The sequence below is a fragment of the Caloenas nicobarica genome, chromosome 5 (assembly GCF_036013445.1).
Source record: "Caloenas nicobarica isolate bCalNic1 chromosome 5, bCalNic1.hap1, whole genome shotgun sequence".
Lineage (NCBI taxonomy): Eukaryota > Metazoa > Chordata > Aves > Columbiformes > Columbidae > Caloenas > Caloenas nicobarica.
In genome coordinates this window covers 42,532,728-42,545,672 of record NC_088249.1, presented here as the reverse complement: position 1 = coordinate 42,545,672, position 12,945 = coordinate 42,532,728, and the positions used below count along the sequence as shown (strand labels likewise).

At 37.9% G+C, this 12,945-nt stretch overlaps 1 protein-coding gene across 1 annotated transcript in view; it reads left to right on the top strand.

Moving 5' to 3' along the window:
- The first annotated feature begins 10,429 nt into the window (after window positions 1-10,429).
- Window positions 10,430-12,945, top strand: part of MYBPC3 (myosin binding protein C3) — a 62,889-nt gene continuing 60,373 nt past the window's right edge. Inside the window, exon 1 of the mRNA XM_065635302.1 lies at window positions 10,430-10,454. Within this exon, the coding sequence (XP_065491374.1) occupies window positions 10,430-10,454 (25 nt within the window). The remainder of the gene's footprint in view (window positions 10,455-12,945) is intronic.

Below are 12,945 nucleotides of genomic sequence, written 5' to 3'. Positions count from 1 at the left end.
TTATCCGTATATCAGTACTTTTTCGTTTACTTAGAAACATCATAAATGCTGGCAAACTAACAAAGATAATAGGTGAGAAACATTATTGCAAAAGAGACTACAGTACTGAAGTCAATTTTAAAATACATATATGTCATTATTTTTTCCTATGCTAGTGAAGCCCTGCCAGTTGAATAATTTCTATTCACTTATACCAAGAACAGCATTTATAGCTCTATCCGGTTTAGAACATAACAATTAACCGTGTTCTTTTGTGGTTTCACTCATTTTCCTGCTCCTGTTCTTTCCTCTTGCTTGCTTACCTCCCCGATGTATCTTGATTTTAGCTTGTGAACCTTTCTGGGAAATACGTTGCATTTAATCATGCACGCCTTTTCAGAATTCCAGTACAAAAGGCTTTCAAGTTTTTAACTGTGGATTTTAGTCCCTACTGTAAAAAAACAGTAACTAATAACAACTGCATTGTATAGATTACACTCAAAATGCAAAATAAATAAACATCTGAGGCACAATGGTAAATTTACCCAGTACATCTAAACACAGAAAGGAAAACCAAAGTCATCCAACACTAAGTAAATTAGCATATTAACTTTTAACTTGATTTAACATGTCTCAACTGTGTTCGAATGCTCAGAAATCAGGAAATATCATCATGACTCTTCCAAAATAGATGAGGTGAAATGAGGTAGGTCTAGAGAGGAGAGAAGGGTTTTGTTTAACAATATTAAAATGTTGTAGATCATGCCAAATATGACAATTTGGAAGTCAAAACTAAGTAATGTAACTAACTAACGTGAAGCTTTTCAGAGCTGGCTCCTCACTGAAACCAGAAATAGTTGAAAGTGATGAGCTTCTTACAGACCTGAATTCTCAAAATTGTATCTAAAACTAGTCAGTTTTGTCTACACTAACAATATCATTGTGGAAGTGAAAAGGCTGGTGACATCCCTGGGGTACAGTGTCTCCTTGGAGCCAAACAGAAAGAAGCTCCTGCTTAAAAAAAAAATCACAGTGCAGTACTTCCCAATTCTTCTTCCCAGTTCATGAACATGATAAATACATCAGTCAATGCCAGAACTCAACTGAGAGTTAAAAGCGGGTGAGAGCTTCAGAACTTTCTCTATCCAAGGCAAGAATAATGAATATAAAGTATCTTTCAGTCTCATTAACAATCTTGCAACCCAACTTTTAGTTACTCTTCTTTAAGGATTGTGTATATTATTCAACTAGCGTTAGGATATGTCAAAGCTGCAAAACAATTTAAGAAGATATTTTGTTTCTAAAATTCTACTGTAAGAATTTACTTCCTATAGGACACAATGTAATACTCACTAAATTTGACTAATATAAACTCCACCTGCATCTACATTGCACTCGTAGGATGGAAGCCGAAGACACTGAAGGTAGCTCTCAGAGGCTGGAACAACACTCAGCACTGACATAATTAGGATTTCTTCAATGCTGAGCTAGAAACTCAGGACTGTTCTGCTTGCTACTGATGATGACTCTTCACCACTGACTTGCTACTAGAAAGGGGTAAAAGACATTTGCCCTCATCAGACTTGCAGAATTGATATTCAAGAAAACTAGAGGATTAATTCCTCTCTTCATAAAAACATCTTTACCACAAGCACAGCTTGAAAAGCAGAATTGATCATTCTCTGACATTATAATTCAGAGAAGATAATTTCCTCTTGCAGGAAAATTATGATGACTGAAAAGAGCTGACTGGTGAGCTAATTGCGGAGATGTTCACAATATCACAAAAGCCATTTCAAGCTTGTCAAAAAGCCTTCTTAGACCTCAGAGACCTAGTTTTCAATTTTCCTAGCAAGTCTTGCACAGAAAACAATTAGATGTTGGAGAAATAAAACAAAATTTAAAGAAAGAAATTCAAACAGAAACAACATGAACCTTTAAATGAGTGATTTGAGCACTGTGTGTTACTGTAAAATCTTATTTTAGAGCAGCTAGATATACTTGAATTGAATAATTTGCATTTTACACTGGTTTTGGCCACAAGTAACATGGAAATGGAAGAATATGAGGAAAAATATTTCTGGGGACAGTATTATTTATAATTAAAATATTTTTAAAACACTATTTAAAATAATTCAACAAGCAGGTTTAAAATTTTCTTTATCTCCAAAGTTGAAATCTTTTTCTCTTCCTCTTCATAATGCTTTGAAATTCTATTTCTAAAAATATTCACTCCCCATCTGTTTCTGGTTAGGTTTTTCATCTGTGGCATGAAGGGTCTGAATAATCATGTGTTGCAGCTGTGAAGGAGACCAAATGATGATGCTTCTCTGCCACAGTACCGTTTGTATCTCATCCAACCAAACTGGTCTGGATAGCAGGCTGTTTAATTAATCTAAATTATCACCACTCAGTTGCACATGCAAACAGAAGCTCTTTGGCTGTTTTAGAGAAAAATATCAAAATGAATGTGACAACATCACTGGTTCAGGAAAATTACAGAGAAGCAAGCATTCTGTCTTCTGTGAAAGTGGCCAAGTGCCAGACAGGCAGACGTGCTGGAAAAAGGTAGGTCAGGTCATTATCTGGAGAGATGACCCATGATTAGCTCAAATTTCTTGGACCATTTTGTGTCCCACTGCTGTTAGAGATCATCAATGCTTTTTCAAAGGAAGCATTCATACTACAGCTGGATATTCAACTTACAGATCACCTTTGCAGCCTGCTTTAAAACAAAACAATACAAAACACAACCACTTTTATCAGCTGCTGACTAGTTCCTAATAAATTCTTGAGTAAAGATATTATTTGGAAAACTATCACTGAGCTAAATCCAAAATACTGAACTTCCTACTACATTTTAGACTCCAGCCAGCCATACGTCAGAGGGGTAGAAGGTAGAAAAATTGCACTGGCTCTACTAAGGGATAAACGGCTTATAATAATTTACAGATATAGCATATATTTTTTAATTCTACCTAGTCAAAGGGAGTTTTAGACACATCTAGATCTGAGCTGCTACTCAGCTACATCAGACAGAACTGCAATTAAAAGTGCTATCATTTGGTTTTGCCTGACAGTCCACATTTATCAAATTCCCCAAACTTCCTGTAACATACATACCTACACATTCTAATATATTTACTATTCTTTTGTCTCCTCCATTAAATTTTATCTCCATAACATCATTTTGAGATTCATACACTGCCAGAGTCTTATAATCTGTATTTGTCTTCATTTTCAATTACAACAGGGCTTATGCTCTATACTTTGCTAGATTTTTTTTCCTCAGTAAACTTTCTGTCTCAGTTTACTTTTTCTTTTTGTATCCCTTAATGCGTCTTTCTTTCTTCCCTTTCTTTCTAGCTTTCATCTCCCGCATTCAAATCTCTGTACAACAAACCTCACTTCATAATCATCAAGCTTAATTCAAGCTATAGTGCCAACTTTGTAACTAGTACATATATTACATGGCAGTTCGATTCAGTTTATTTACACTATTACTCTAATTTTGCTTATACTCCAACTGCACGTTGTAAATTCATAGCAGAGACTTTATCACTGATGGCAGTACGATAAGTATTTTTTCTTCGACAAAGCTCAGAACAGTATCTTCTCCATGGGAATCCCACTCTTGTGTTTTTAAAATGTATGGATTACTGGTATAAAAGACCATTATATGGCACAGACTACAGCATTCTGTGGGTACCAATTCCAAGAATTTACATTTACTTATAATTTTTTTGGTGTGTTAACTTGCTATCTCAGTCCCTTTTCTTGTTCTAAGCAACACTTGAACCAGATTTACATAATTTCACATACCCATATACCTAAAACACTAACAATGTAAAGCTTGGAATAAACAAAAGCTACTGTAATGAACCCATGAATCTCATCCTACAGTCAAGCGGGCAAAGAGCTTTGCTCTTGGAAGCGACTGTAGCATAGCTAAAACTTCACCAAGTTTCACCTTTCCTCTCTAACAAATTTGCATGTTGCAATTCGGTTGGTTCGGTTTAGCCTGTGGTATTAGGGAGATCTGTACAGAACCCAAGTCATCAGAGTCCTGTTCCAAGAGCTGGGGAATGTGAACTTCTTCCAACGAACATGCAAACAGCAGTAGGTTGCAGATACTCTTTCTCGTTTTCTCACTCATAACTCACCTGTGACTGCTTTAGCCCCATTTATTTCTCTCACAACACCTCGCAGGATCACAGAGTAACTTGGGTTGGAAGGGACCTCTGGAGGTTGCCTCATCCAATGCCCCCTCAAAGCAGGCCAATTAGATCAGGTTTCTCAGGGCAACTTTCTTTATATTCTCTGTTTCTTTCCATTCTCTCCACTCATACAGCCACATCCCCCTTCTTCATGCCTTCAGTTACCCACAGTGTTACTTTTCACTATTGGGGAGCCAAAGCAGTACGTGAGAATGAGCAGAGCAGTCTATGGGCAGGAGGAGAATGAGGATGTGGTAGAGCAGATAAGCTTTAGCAGGAGGTGGTGGAGGAGAAGGAAGGGTGGGAGGAGGTGTTGGGGAGACCAAGGTTATGCAAAGGATTGGGGAAGCGGCTTTGTGGTAGGAAGGAATGCAGTTTCTGTGTTTTAAGAGCTCCCTCTGAGCTTTGTTTTAACTCTCCAGCAGCAGAGCAGCAGTGCTCTTCATATGAGAAGCCCTTTGACCGCTGATGCCTTTATGCAGAATGCTCCGATGCCTCTGCCTTATGCAAAATGAAGAATGTTTGGGTGCTGAGCTGGCCATTTGCGTATACAAATCAGTTTGGGTTTCTTTTCAATTTAACTAACTAATCTTCTGAGGTTTGAGTGTTTGCTTTTAGAAACATAATTCTAGAATTCTTCTTTAGGCATTCTCTCTTCCACTTTTTCCCACCCACCAACCCGCTGTTCCTTTCTCAGCCAGTCCCAGTTGTGCACTCCCAGGTCTGCATTCAGCTTTTCTCCGTCTCCAGACTCAGACACCAGATGCCTCCATATTTAGTAGATCTCAGTTGCTTCATTCTCAATGTCAGATTTCAACTTTTGCCCAGCTAGTCTTATTTATTCCTCTCAGACCAACTTCTCTCACATGTGCCTCCAGTCAGCTTCTCTTTATGTGAATGGTTCCCAGTGCCAATATATTTATTAAGCCATTTATAGTTTTCCCATCCCACGTCCTCCTACAGCTTCAGTCCTATCACCTACTAACTCCCAGTTCTCTTCCCTCACTCCCATTTGTACCCCAGCTCCCCATTCAATATTCTTGTCCTTTGAGCATCTATTTCAAACCCCTCCCAGAACCTCTAGCCTCAATTTTCTTCCAACCCACACCCTTCGGTAACATATTTTTGTGTGTAAAGTGTAGGGATACAAAATGGTTGTGCAGAAGGAAGCTCAAATAAGCAGGATCAGCATTACCCAGATGTCACAAGCCCTTGTAAACTCGAGCTTTGTCAGTGAGGCCAAGTGTCTTTGCGCCGCACACCCCAGAGCTCTGAGTTTCAAAAGCACAAAGGAAAGAGTCTGCCCCATTTCGTGGGGCCAGCGCTTCAGCGAATGGCTCCAGCTGGGCCTGAGCTCTGCACTGAGCCTCCTCAGCTCTCCCACCATTCACACCAGTAAATCTGCAGCTCCTGGAACTGAGACTTCATTATACTACCTTGTCCTCAGAAACTGCTGAATCACGGAAGGGACGATGTTTTCACAAAACTAAGAGGCAGAGAGACAAATGAACAGAGATGAAATCAAATGGCATGACAGAAACTAAAAGCAAAAGAAGTCCCAAATAGAAAATTAATATACAGATTTTCCACCTGGATAGCTATGTTTGGGCAAAGTCACAGCTGTCTAAAACCATATCCTTTTAATAGGAAGTTGGATAGTCTTATTAGAAGTAGGAGCTGCTAACTTTGCCTAGAAATAATAAACCCTGAGGTTTCTCTGCATAAGCTACACTGCAACTATTGTAAATCAGGAAGATACATCACACAGCCTGTCATTGCAGGCCACTTATTACCGTCAGTTTTGAACTTGACTTCGAACTACATGATGAAAGCCACTGTCTGAGGCACAGAACAAGAATTTCAAACTTGCAAGATAATTCCTCTGACAAGGAAGGACACCCTTTTCCTTCTCATTTATTTTTTTAGCAAAGCCCCAGAGACTTTTATTACGTGTTGCTTCACTATACTTGTACATCGGTTTCATTTCAATATAGGATGAAACTTCATACACTTTCTAAAAAATAGTCTAGTGTTGTGGTGCACTGGTAAGTAGTTATCACAATTCACTACACATCTATTTTGGGCCAGTGTTGCCAACTCTATCATATATTTCATTTGCATAGCAGTTTTGTTATTAAAAGTGGTTAGATAAATAAATAAATAAATAGAATGAAGAAAATGCTAGAAAAAAGTTTACTGTTACAGCAATGCTGCCACCTGGTAACCAGAAATGTAATAGCAGAGAAAACATTCATTTTGCTCTGCCTTGAAACATGCAGACACTATTTTAAATAACATTTAAAATCTCAAAAGCTGCAAAGTTACAACTGGAATAGGATCATTTCCCTGCATCAGATTAAATCATTTTTGTGGCTCTGTTTCATTGTGGGGAAGAAGTAACTCATACCCTCCCCAGATTAAACTTGATTCTAAATCCTGGAAAGTATCTATGAAGAATAATCAGCTAAGGGACTGACTCACCACAGTACTCGAATTAAATGTGTCTGATTTTGAGCACACCGTAGTTACAAATAAGTCTACATTTAAAGTTATTCACATCTCCAGTAACTTACCGAATTAAAACTATACCACTAAATGTTTACAGAAAGAATCTGAGAAAGATATGGAATAGATAAAATGAAATCCTGAGAAAAGAGATCCAAAGAAAATAAGATGCATAGGTAGAAAATTGATTCATGAAAAGGAAAATGCTACAACCACATTAAATAAGTATTTATTTAAACAGAGAAAAAAAACCAGATATAAAGACTGGGAAACATGAAATACATTGGGAAAAGATTTCCACGCACTTACGAGAGTAGATAACTCTTCAAGTCTAAAATAGTTTCTAAATATCTGTAGATAACTCTTCAAGTCTAAAATAGTTTCTAAATATCTGTGATAAATAAGCAGGAGAGAGTGCAAAACAGAAAAAACTTATTTACATGATCCCAGCAAGCATCATTGCGATTAACTCCTGCATACTGTACCCTCTCCATTAATAAACAGATGCAGAGTATATTGTCTAGCTTTCCTTTCTAATACACAGTGCAAATCCTTCACCACTTTATCATATATTTTTAGCAATCTGTTGTCCTAGCACGTTAGATTTTTTAGATTAGCATAAACTTCTTTCAAATTCCCTAGGAAATAATGGCTCATAGGCAGTTATTGGGATAGTACTCTCAAACAACACACCCTTAGAATTGAACCTAATGAATGACTGTATCTCCTTTGAATGGCAACATGGTTTAGATCATCCCAGAAATGTCCAGAGAAACATATGAAGACAATTATTCTGCAAGACATGCAATGGCAGAATGAACTCCCCCTTGCCGTCAAAGTGATGGAAGTGACCTCTTAGAGACATGTTGTCATCAGACACATATCTGACAGTTTTACAGACAACTACCTGACAGTAAGAAAGTGGCAAATAAAGGAAAATGCTTCTGTATATAACATCAGGTTTAAAACTGTTATAATGTAGATTAATGTATCTTTTGTCCTAAGTAATTTGAGGTGCTGTGACAGAAGTATAGAAAACAACCAACAATCAGATGCTGAATGCCAATTTCTGATCTCCCAGAACAAGAGGATACTCAAAAAAGTTGGAAAATTCTGAGTCAGTAATACAATTCCTATTTTTACAATGTGTAAATGTGTATTACAAAGTGTATTGGAATGTGTATTTCCAATGTATATTGGAAAATATTGAGTCCAAGGAGTTCACGTCATTTTAGAGATAAATGAGTGTTTAGGTGAATCAATAATATTGAGAGTTCAAACAACTTAGAAGAAATATATCTATCTATCTAATATATCTAATGCCAATATCTATTGGCATTCAGAACGAGTTCTCTGTTAGATACGCATTAGCCAACATTTAATTATTGTAAAGTTCTCAGTTCTTGCTTTGAAGCACCTCCTACTGGACACTCACAGAGAACGAATACAGGCCTGGAGTATATGATAAATACTACATGTCTGCATTTTAAAGATTTTTTAGTAAAAGTATATATTTCCTTTAAACCTACACAAATGGGTCTATTTCTACTTACACTGTTTTAGTTAGTAGTAGTAAAGGCCTATCGTGCTAAGTGTAAAAACAGCTTCAGAACTGAACAATCTTCTGAATCCAAGTCTAACATAACATGTTAGTACACTACGTATTTTATCAAATCGAGAACCTCAGAACATAAAATATACACTTTCAGTAAAAATAATTATTTTCTAATAGGCGGGGGAGAAAGAATGAAGTAGCAAAACTAAGTTCTTTATGCAAAATGATCCCTGAGGATGATTAGTATATTCTGATGGCAATTACAAGAGGATCATATTTTAAAATAGTGCAGAAGTGACTTCTAGTCAGCTAATTTTCTTTGTAAGCGTTATTTCAAGGACACATACTAGAGAGGCAAATAAGTTGAGAAGAAGCGTGACTCCGATCACAGTCCACAGATTAATTTTCTTTCTCCATATCAGTCTGTGGTAGCTCTGCCTCTTGTGGCCTCTGTTGTCTAAAGCTGCAGGGAGACAGCTCTGTTCCCAGAAGGATGAAGTTCCAACAGTGTGTTGGGGATCAGCTCTGAAGAGAAGAGGGAGCTAATGGCAGCTCTCTAGTAGGGAGAAACATTTAAGAAAGGAATAGTGAACTTCGGTAGTTAAGTGACAGATTTTTCACACTGTGGGACCCAAGTCTTTTGAAAGAGTTCAAGCTAAAGCAAAGAGCTGAGATTTCCTGACTCCCAGTGAAATGCCTCAGGCACGGGATATTGGGTCAAATACATATCATGCTAACTTGCGCTCCACAAGAAACAGAGGCAGTGGAAAATGTACGTAGGTCACATCCTGCCCATCTTCCTCACTCATATGTAAAAAATTCCTTCAGGGAAAGGAGAAGAAGTAGTTGGCCCAAAATCAGGAGAGGGAGCAGCAGTCATTCTTGCATGTTGACATTCGTCCCATCAGTCTACCCAGAGAGTCAGACATGAAAGACACAAAGTACAGTGACTGATGGGCTGCATGCACACTCATCTATTCTGAGCTTCCTGCCAAGAGCAGAAATCCTTTAGACTGAGGTTTTTACAGGCTTATAAAACTGAAAAAACTGAAGACCACATTTTTTTAAAAATTCTTTTTTTAATACTAGTGGTAGCTAAAATGTGCTCAATGCTTGGCCTACAGAATTTCTCTCATAAAGCTCAAAACTCAAAATGCAACAGACAAAAGTTACTGGAAATGGATATACCACGATTTCAATAAAAGGATGATTGTCCACAGTTACTATTTTGACGTATGCTAAATGTATGAATAAATAAGAAGCAATGACTGGAGCACGAAATGGCAATACCAGAGTAATTTTCTAGTGAGATTTCCCTCAGATCTTTTCTGTCTAATTAAACAAAAATAAAACTTCTAGATGCATCAAAGAGAACATTGCAACTATTTTTAAATGGCACTTAAAAGAAAAAAAAAACCAACTTACTAGTTTTCAAGAAATATGTGCTGCGGATCGAGTGGGTGGATGGGGAGGGAGGCCTGATACTATTTAAGTAGTGTCATGCTTTTTAGTTGTGACTGCAAATGTCAGTAATGTCTAAGTGTCTCTGAAAAAGAAAGTTCTTTCCTGAATGTTCACATTTAGTTCTACAAACACAGTCTTTGGTAGAAGCGAAAAAGAAAAACAAACAAAAAAAAGAAACAATAAAAAAGCTCTCTGAGGGGCTGTTCAGTTCTGACCAAATTGTAACAACAATAAAGACTGAAATAGGCAGCAAGAATGCAAGCAGATACATAGAGTAAGTACAGAACCAGTATACAGGAGATGTAACTATCAGATCTAGTTTGCTGAATGTGCCATAAACATGGCAGTGTAGGAATTCTTAAACCATTACGTATGTGAGGCTGGAAAATGTACTGTATGCACGTGCCACATCAGATTGTGCTCTGGTTTGTACCAACAGATCAGTGGTAGCCAGTCTTGGGTGGTTTGAGCTCTCCGGCTCCTGGAACTTGGCTATATTTATCCCAGCTGATGTCGCCTGTCAAGTGTGTCCTGCTGTTGATAAGGTGCCGTAGTTGACAACAGTGGGGGACCAAAGGGGAGGAGCAGGATGGGGGCTTCCACCAAGTGTTTCTTTAGGGGGTCTCAAAAGCCCTGCAGTCTCACTCCTGTCTAGCTCGGACCCTGCTTTCCAGATACAACTGGGAGCTTCATCAAAAACATAGTGAAGATGCCAGAGCCTGTAAAGAAAACAGGTAAGGAACATAACCGACAGACAAAACCTAAGAACACCTTGACAGAGAAAAATGTGGGTGGCTTTTGCATGCTAGAGAAAAAGAAATTTAAAAAAAAAAAAAAAAAGAGGGAAAAGAGACAATATTTTATGAAGTTATAAATGTAAGAGCTGTTGAGTGATCTTGCAGAGAAATCAGTAACTAGTTTGGCAACCCTCAGCCACAGAATTTTCTCAAGACACTTTGGATGAGGAAAGAATGAAGGTGAAATGCATTTAATTCTCAGACTCTTTTTGTTACTCATTTCCTTACTTAGTCACCTTTAGGACTCTGAAAAAAGCTTGTAGTCTCTCTCTTGAGCAGTTAGGCAATATAAACCTCTCCTGGTTTTGTTTTGTTTTGTTTTTCCTGATACTTTTGAGGAAGTGTAAGCAGAAAACTTCGATGGTATTTGTTGCTAGTGAAATCTCTGTGAAAATGAAAGCAAATAACACCTGATTCAGAGCTTATCCTTTCTAGTTCTGCCAGTCAGTGACAGTAGCGCTCTAGCAAAAAAGAAGACATTGTACTGTAAAGAATATATGCATATTTCTTTTTAGTCACCCTCCTCCATCCTTTCCCCTTGAGCCAGAAGATAACTAGTCATTCTCAGAAAGCCAAGGTCATAGAGCCTTGTGCAAGCCCTGCCCCACTAGAAAAACATCAGGAAAATATTTCAGATTTAGGAAAGTTCTAATTTAAAGTTGAGAAACGATCACTCAGAGGCTGCCCACATACGAAAGAAGGGGAGGCCTAGGATGGGGTGAAAGATGCAATGAATCTGTCTGAAAAGGAGGAAGAGAGCCTGGGAAGCAGAGGTGGGGAGAATTTAGCCTCAGGACACCTGTGTGTGGGTAGAGGAAGACGTCTCAGGAGCGCTTTGTGTCCACAATTAAGTTTGGGCAAAAAGTTGTCAAAAGCTGAAGTTCCGATTATTTGAAAAGTGTGCACACAACCAATATGCAAGGCTGGAGAAAATTGTACTAAATATGGAATTCTTCTTTTAAAGCTCTCACTTCACTGATGCCAGTGTATGCCCAGAATCACTACCACCTGAATGTACAGTACAAGGTGCACACTTTTTTATTAATGTACATTTTCCAAAGTTGGTCAGTAATAGCTGTTGACACTTATTAATGTAGGCCTTTGTGTTTTGCAAAGGGCTGAACAGGCATCAGTCTCCTGTCAGGCTGGTCAATGGGAAAATCTCCTGTGGTCACCACAACAAAAGAAGAATAACTTTTTAAGAACTTTCATTTTGGCCAAAATATTTGGAATCAGTCACTGCCAGAGCACAAATCCAGCCTGTATCTCCCATTAAAAACTGCAAAGGACCAAAGCAAGATTAACTCCAACAAGATACTTTATGTTCCCTCTATTTGATAACTCTAAAGCAACAGTGGTGTCACCAACCCTTCAATTTTATCACAACCCACAATTTCATCCCATCATTTGATGTTCTTAAAGCTGCAGTTACTGAGATCAGATGGGGTGTGTTGTTTGTGCCAGACTTTGTAATTGTAGATAAATGCTTGAAAAATATAAGCTGTAAAGGTTCAGCAGTCACCCCAAAAATAAGACAGTCATAATCATATTCTATTTTTGAAGTCATGTGATTTTTGAGATTTATTGAAATGTCTAATGCCTGTGATTGACAATGCTTGAAAAAAGAAATACAATGGAATTAGGCAAATTTGACAGTGTGATCACCAAGCCATTGTGGCTTTTGATTTCTAATGGTTTAACTGCTTTTAAATTAATATTATCAGTCTCCATGGATGAGAGGCAACTTCTCTGTCTGTGAAAATGCCCACCTTTGATAGCTAACAGTGAAGTGAAATTCTGTTCCAGATTATTTCTCCAGAGAAATCTAACAGGTGTCTAACATCACAAGTCCTACACAAATCTTATGAACAAACCAGCCCAAACACTGTAATTATCACAGCAGGGAGAGGATAAAGCTCTTATTACCCACTCTGAGACAGAACCAGTCACATGCTCCATAACTTCTAGAGGGGATCTTCTCATTCTCCCAAGAGACATTAATCCCTTTGGTTTTCTGTTTCATGTTGTTTATATAGTTCAAGTCATTTCAAGATGGGATAATGTTGAGCATAATCTCAGGAGGGCTGAATAACCATCTAGCAATTCATACAAAGGAAAATGCTTCATGCCAGAGAATGATCAGAGATATTCTGCCTATATCTGCTGTTTTAACAAACCTCCTAACATGTAAAAACAAATGAACAATTAAACAAACCACGAAACCTGAAAAAGTGAAGTAGATTTTCCAACGGACATTCTTTTACTTTAAAATGTACAACTAAAATACTTCAGGATAAGGCACTGCCCTGATTATTTACAGAATACCAAAAGAACTGTCATGGCTTTCCAGAAAATCTATATGCTCCCCAAGACCAAGAGGATTTAGATGACCCATAGCAATTTAGTGTCAGAGCAAACAATCAAACAC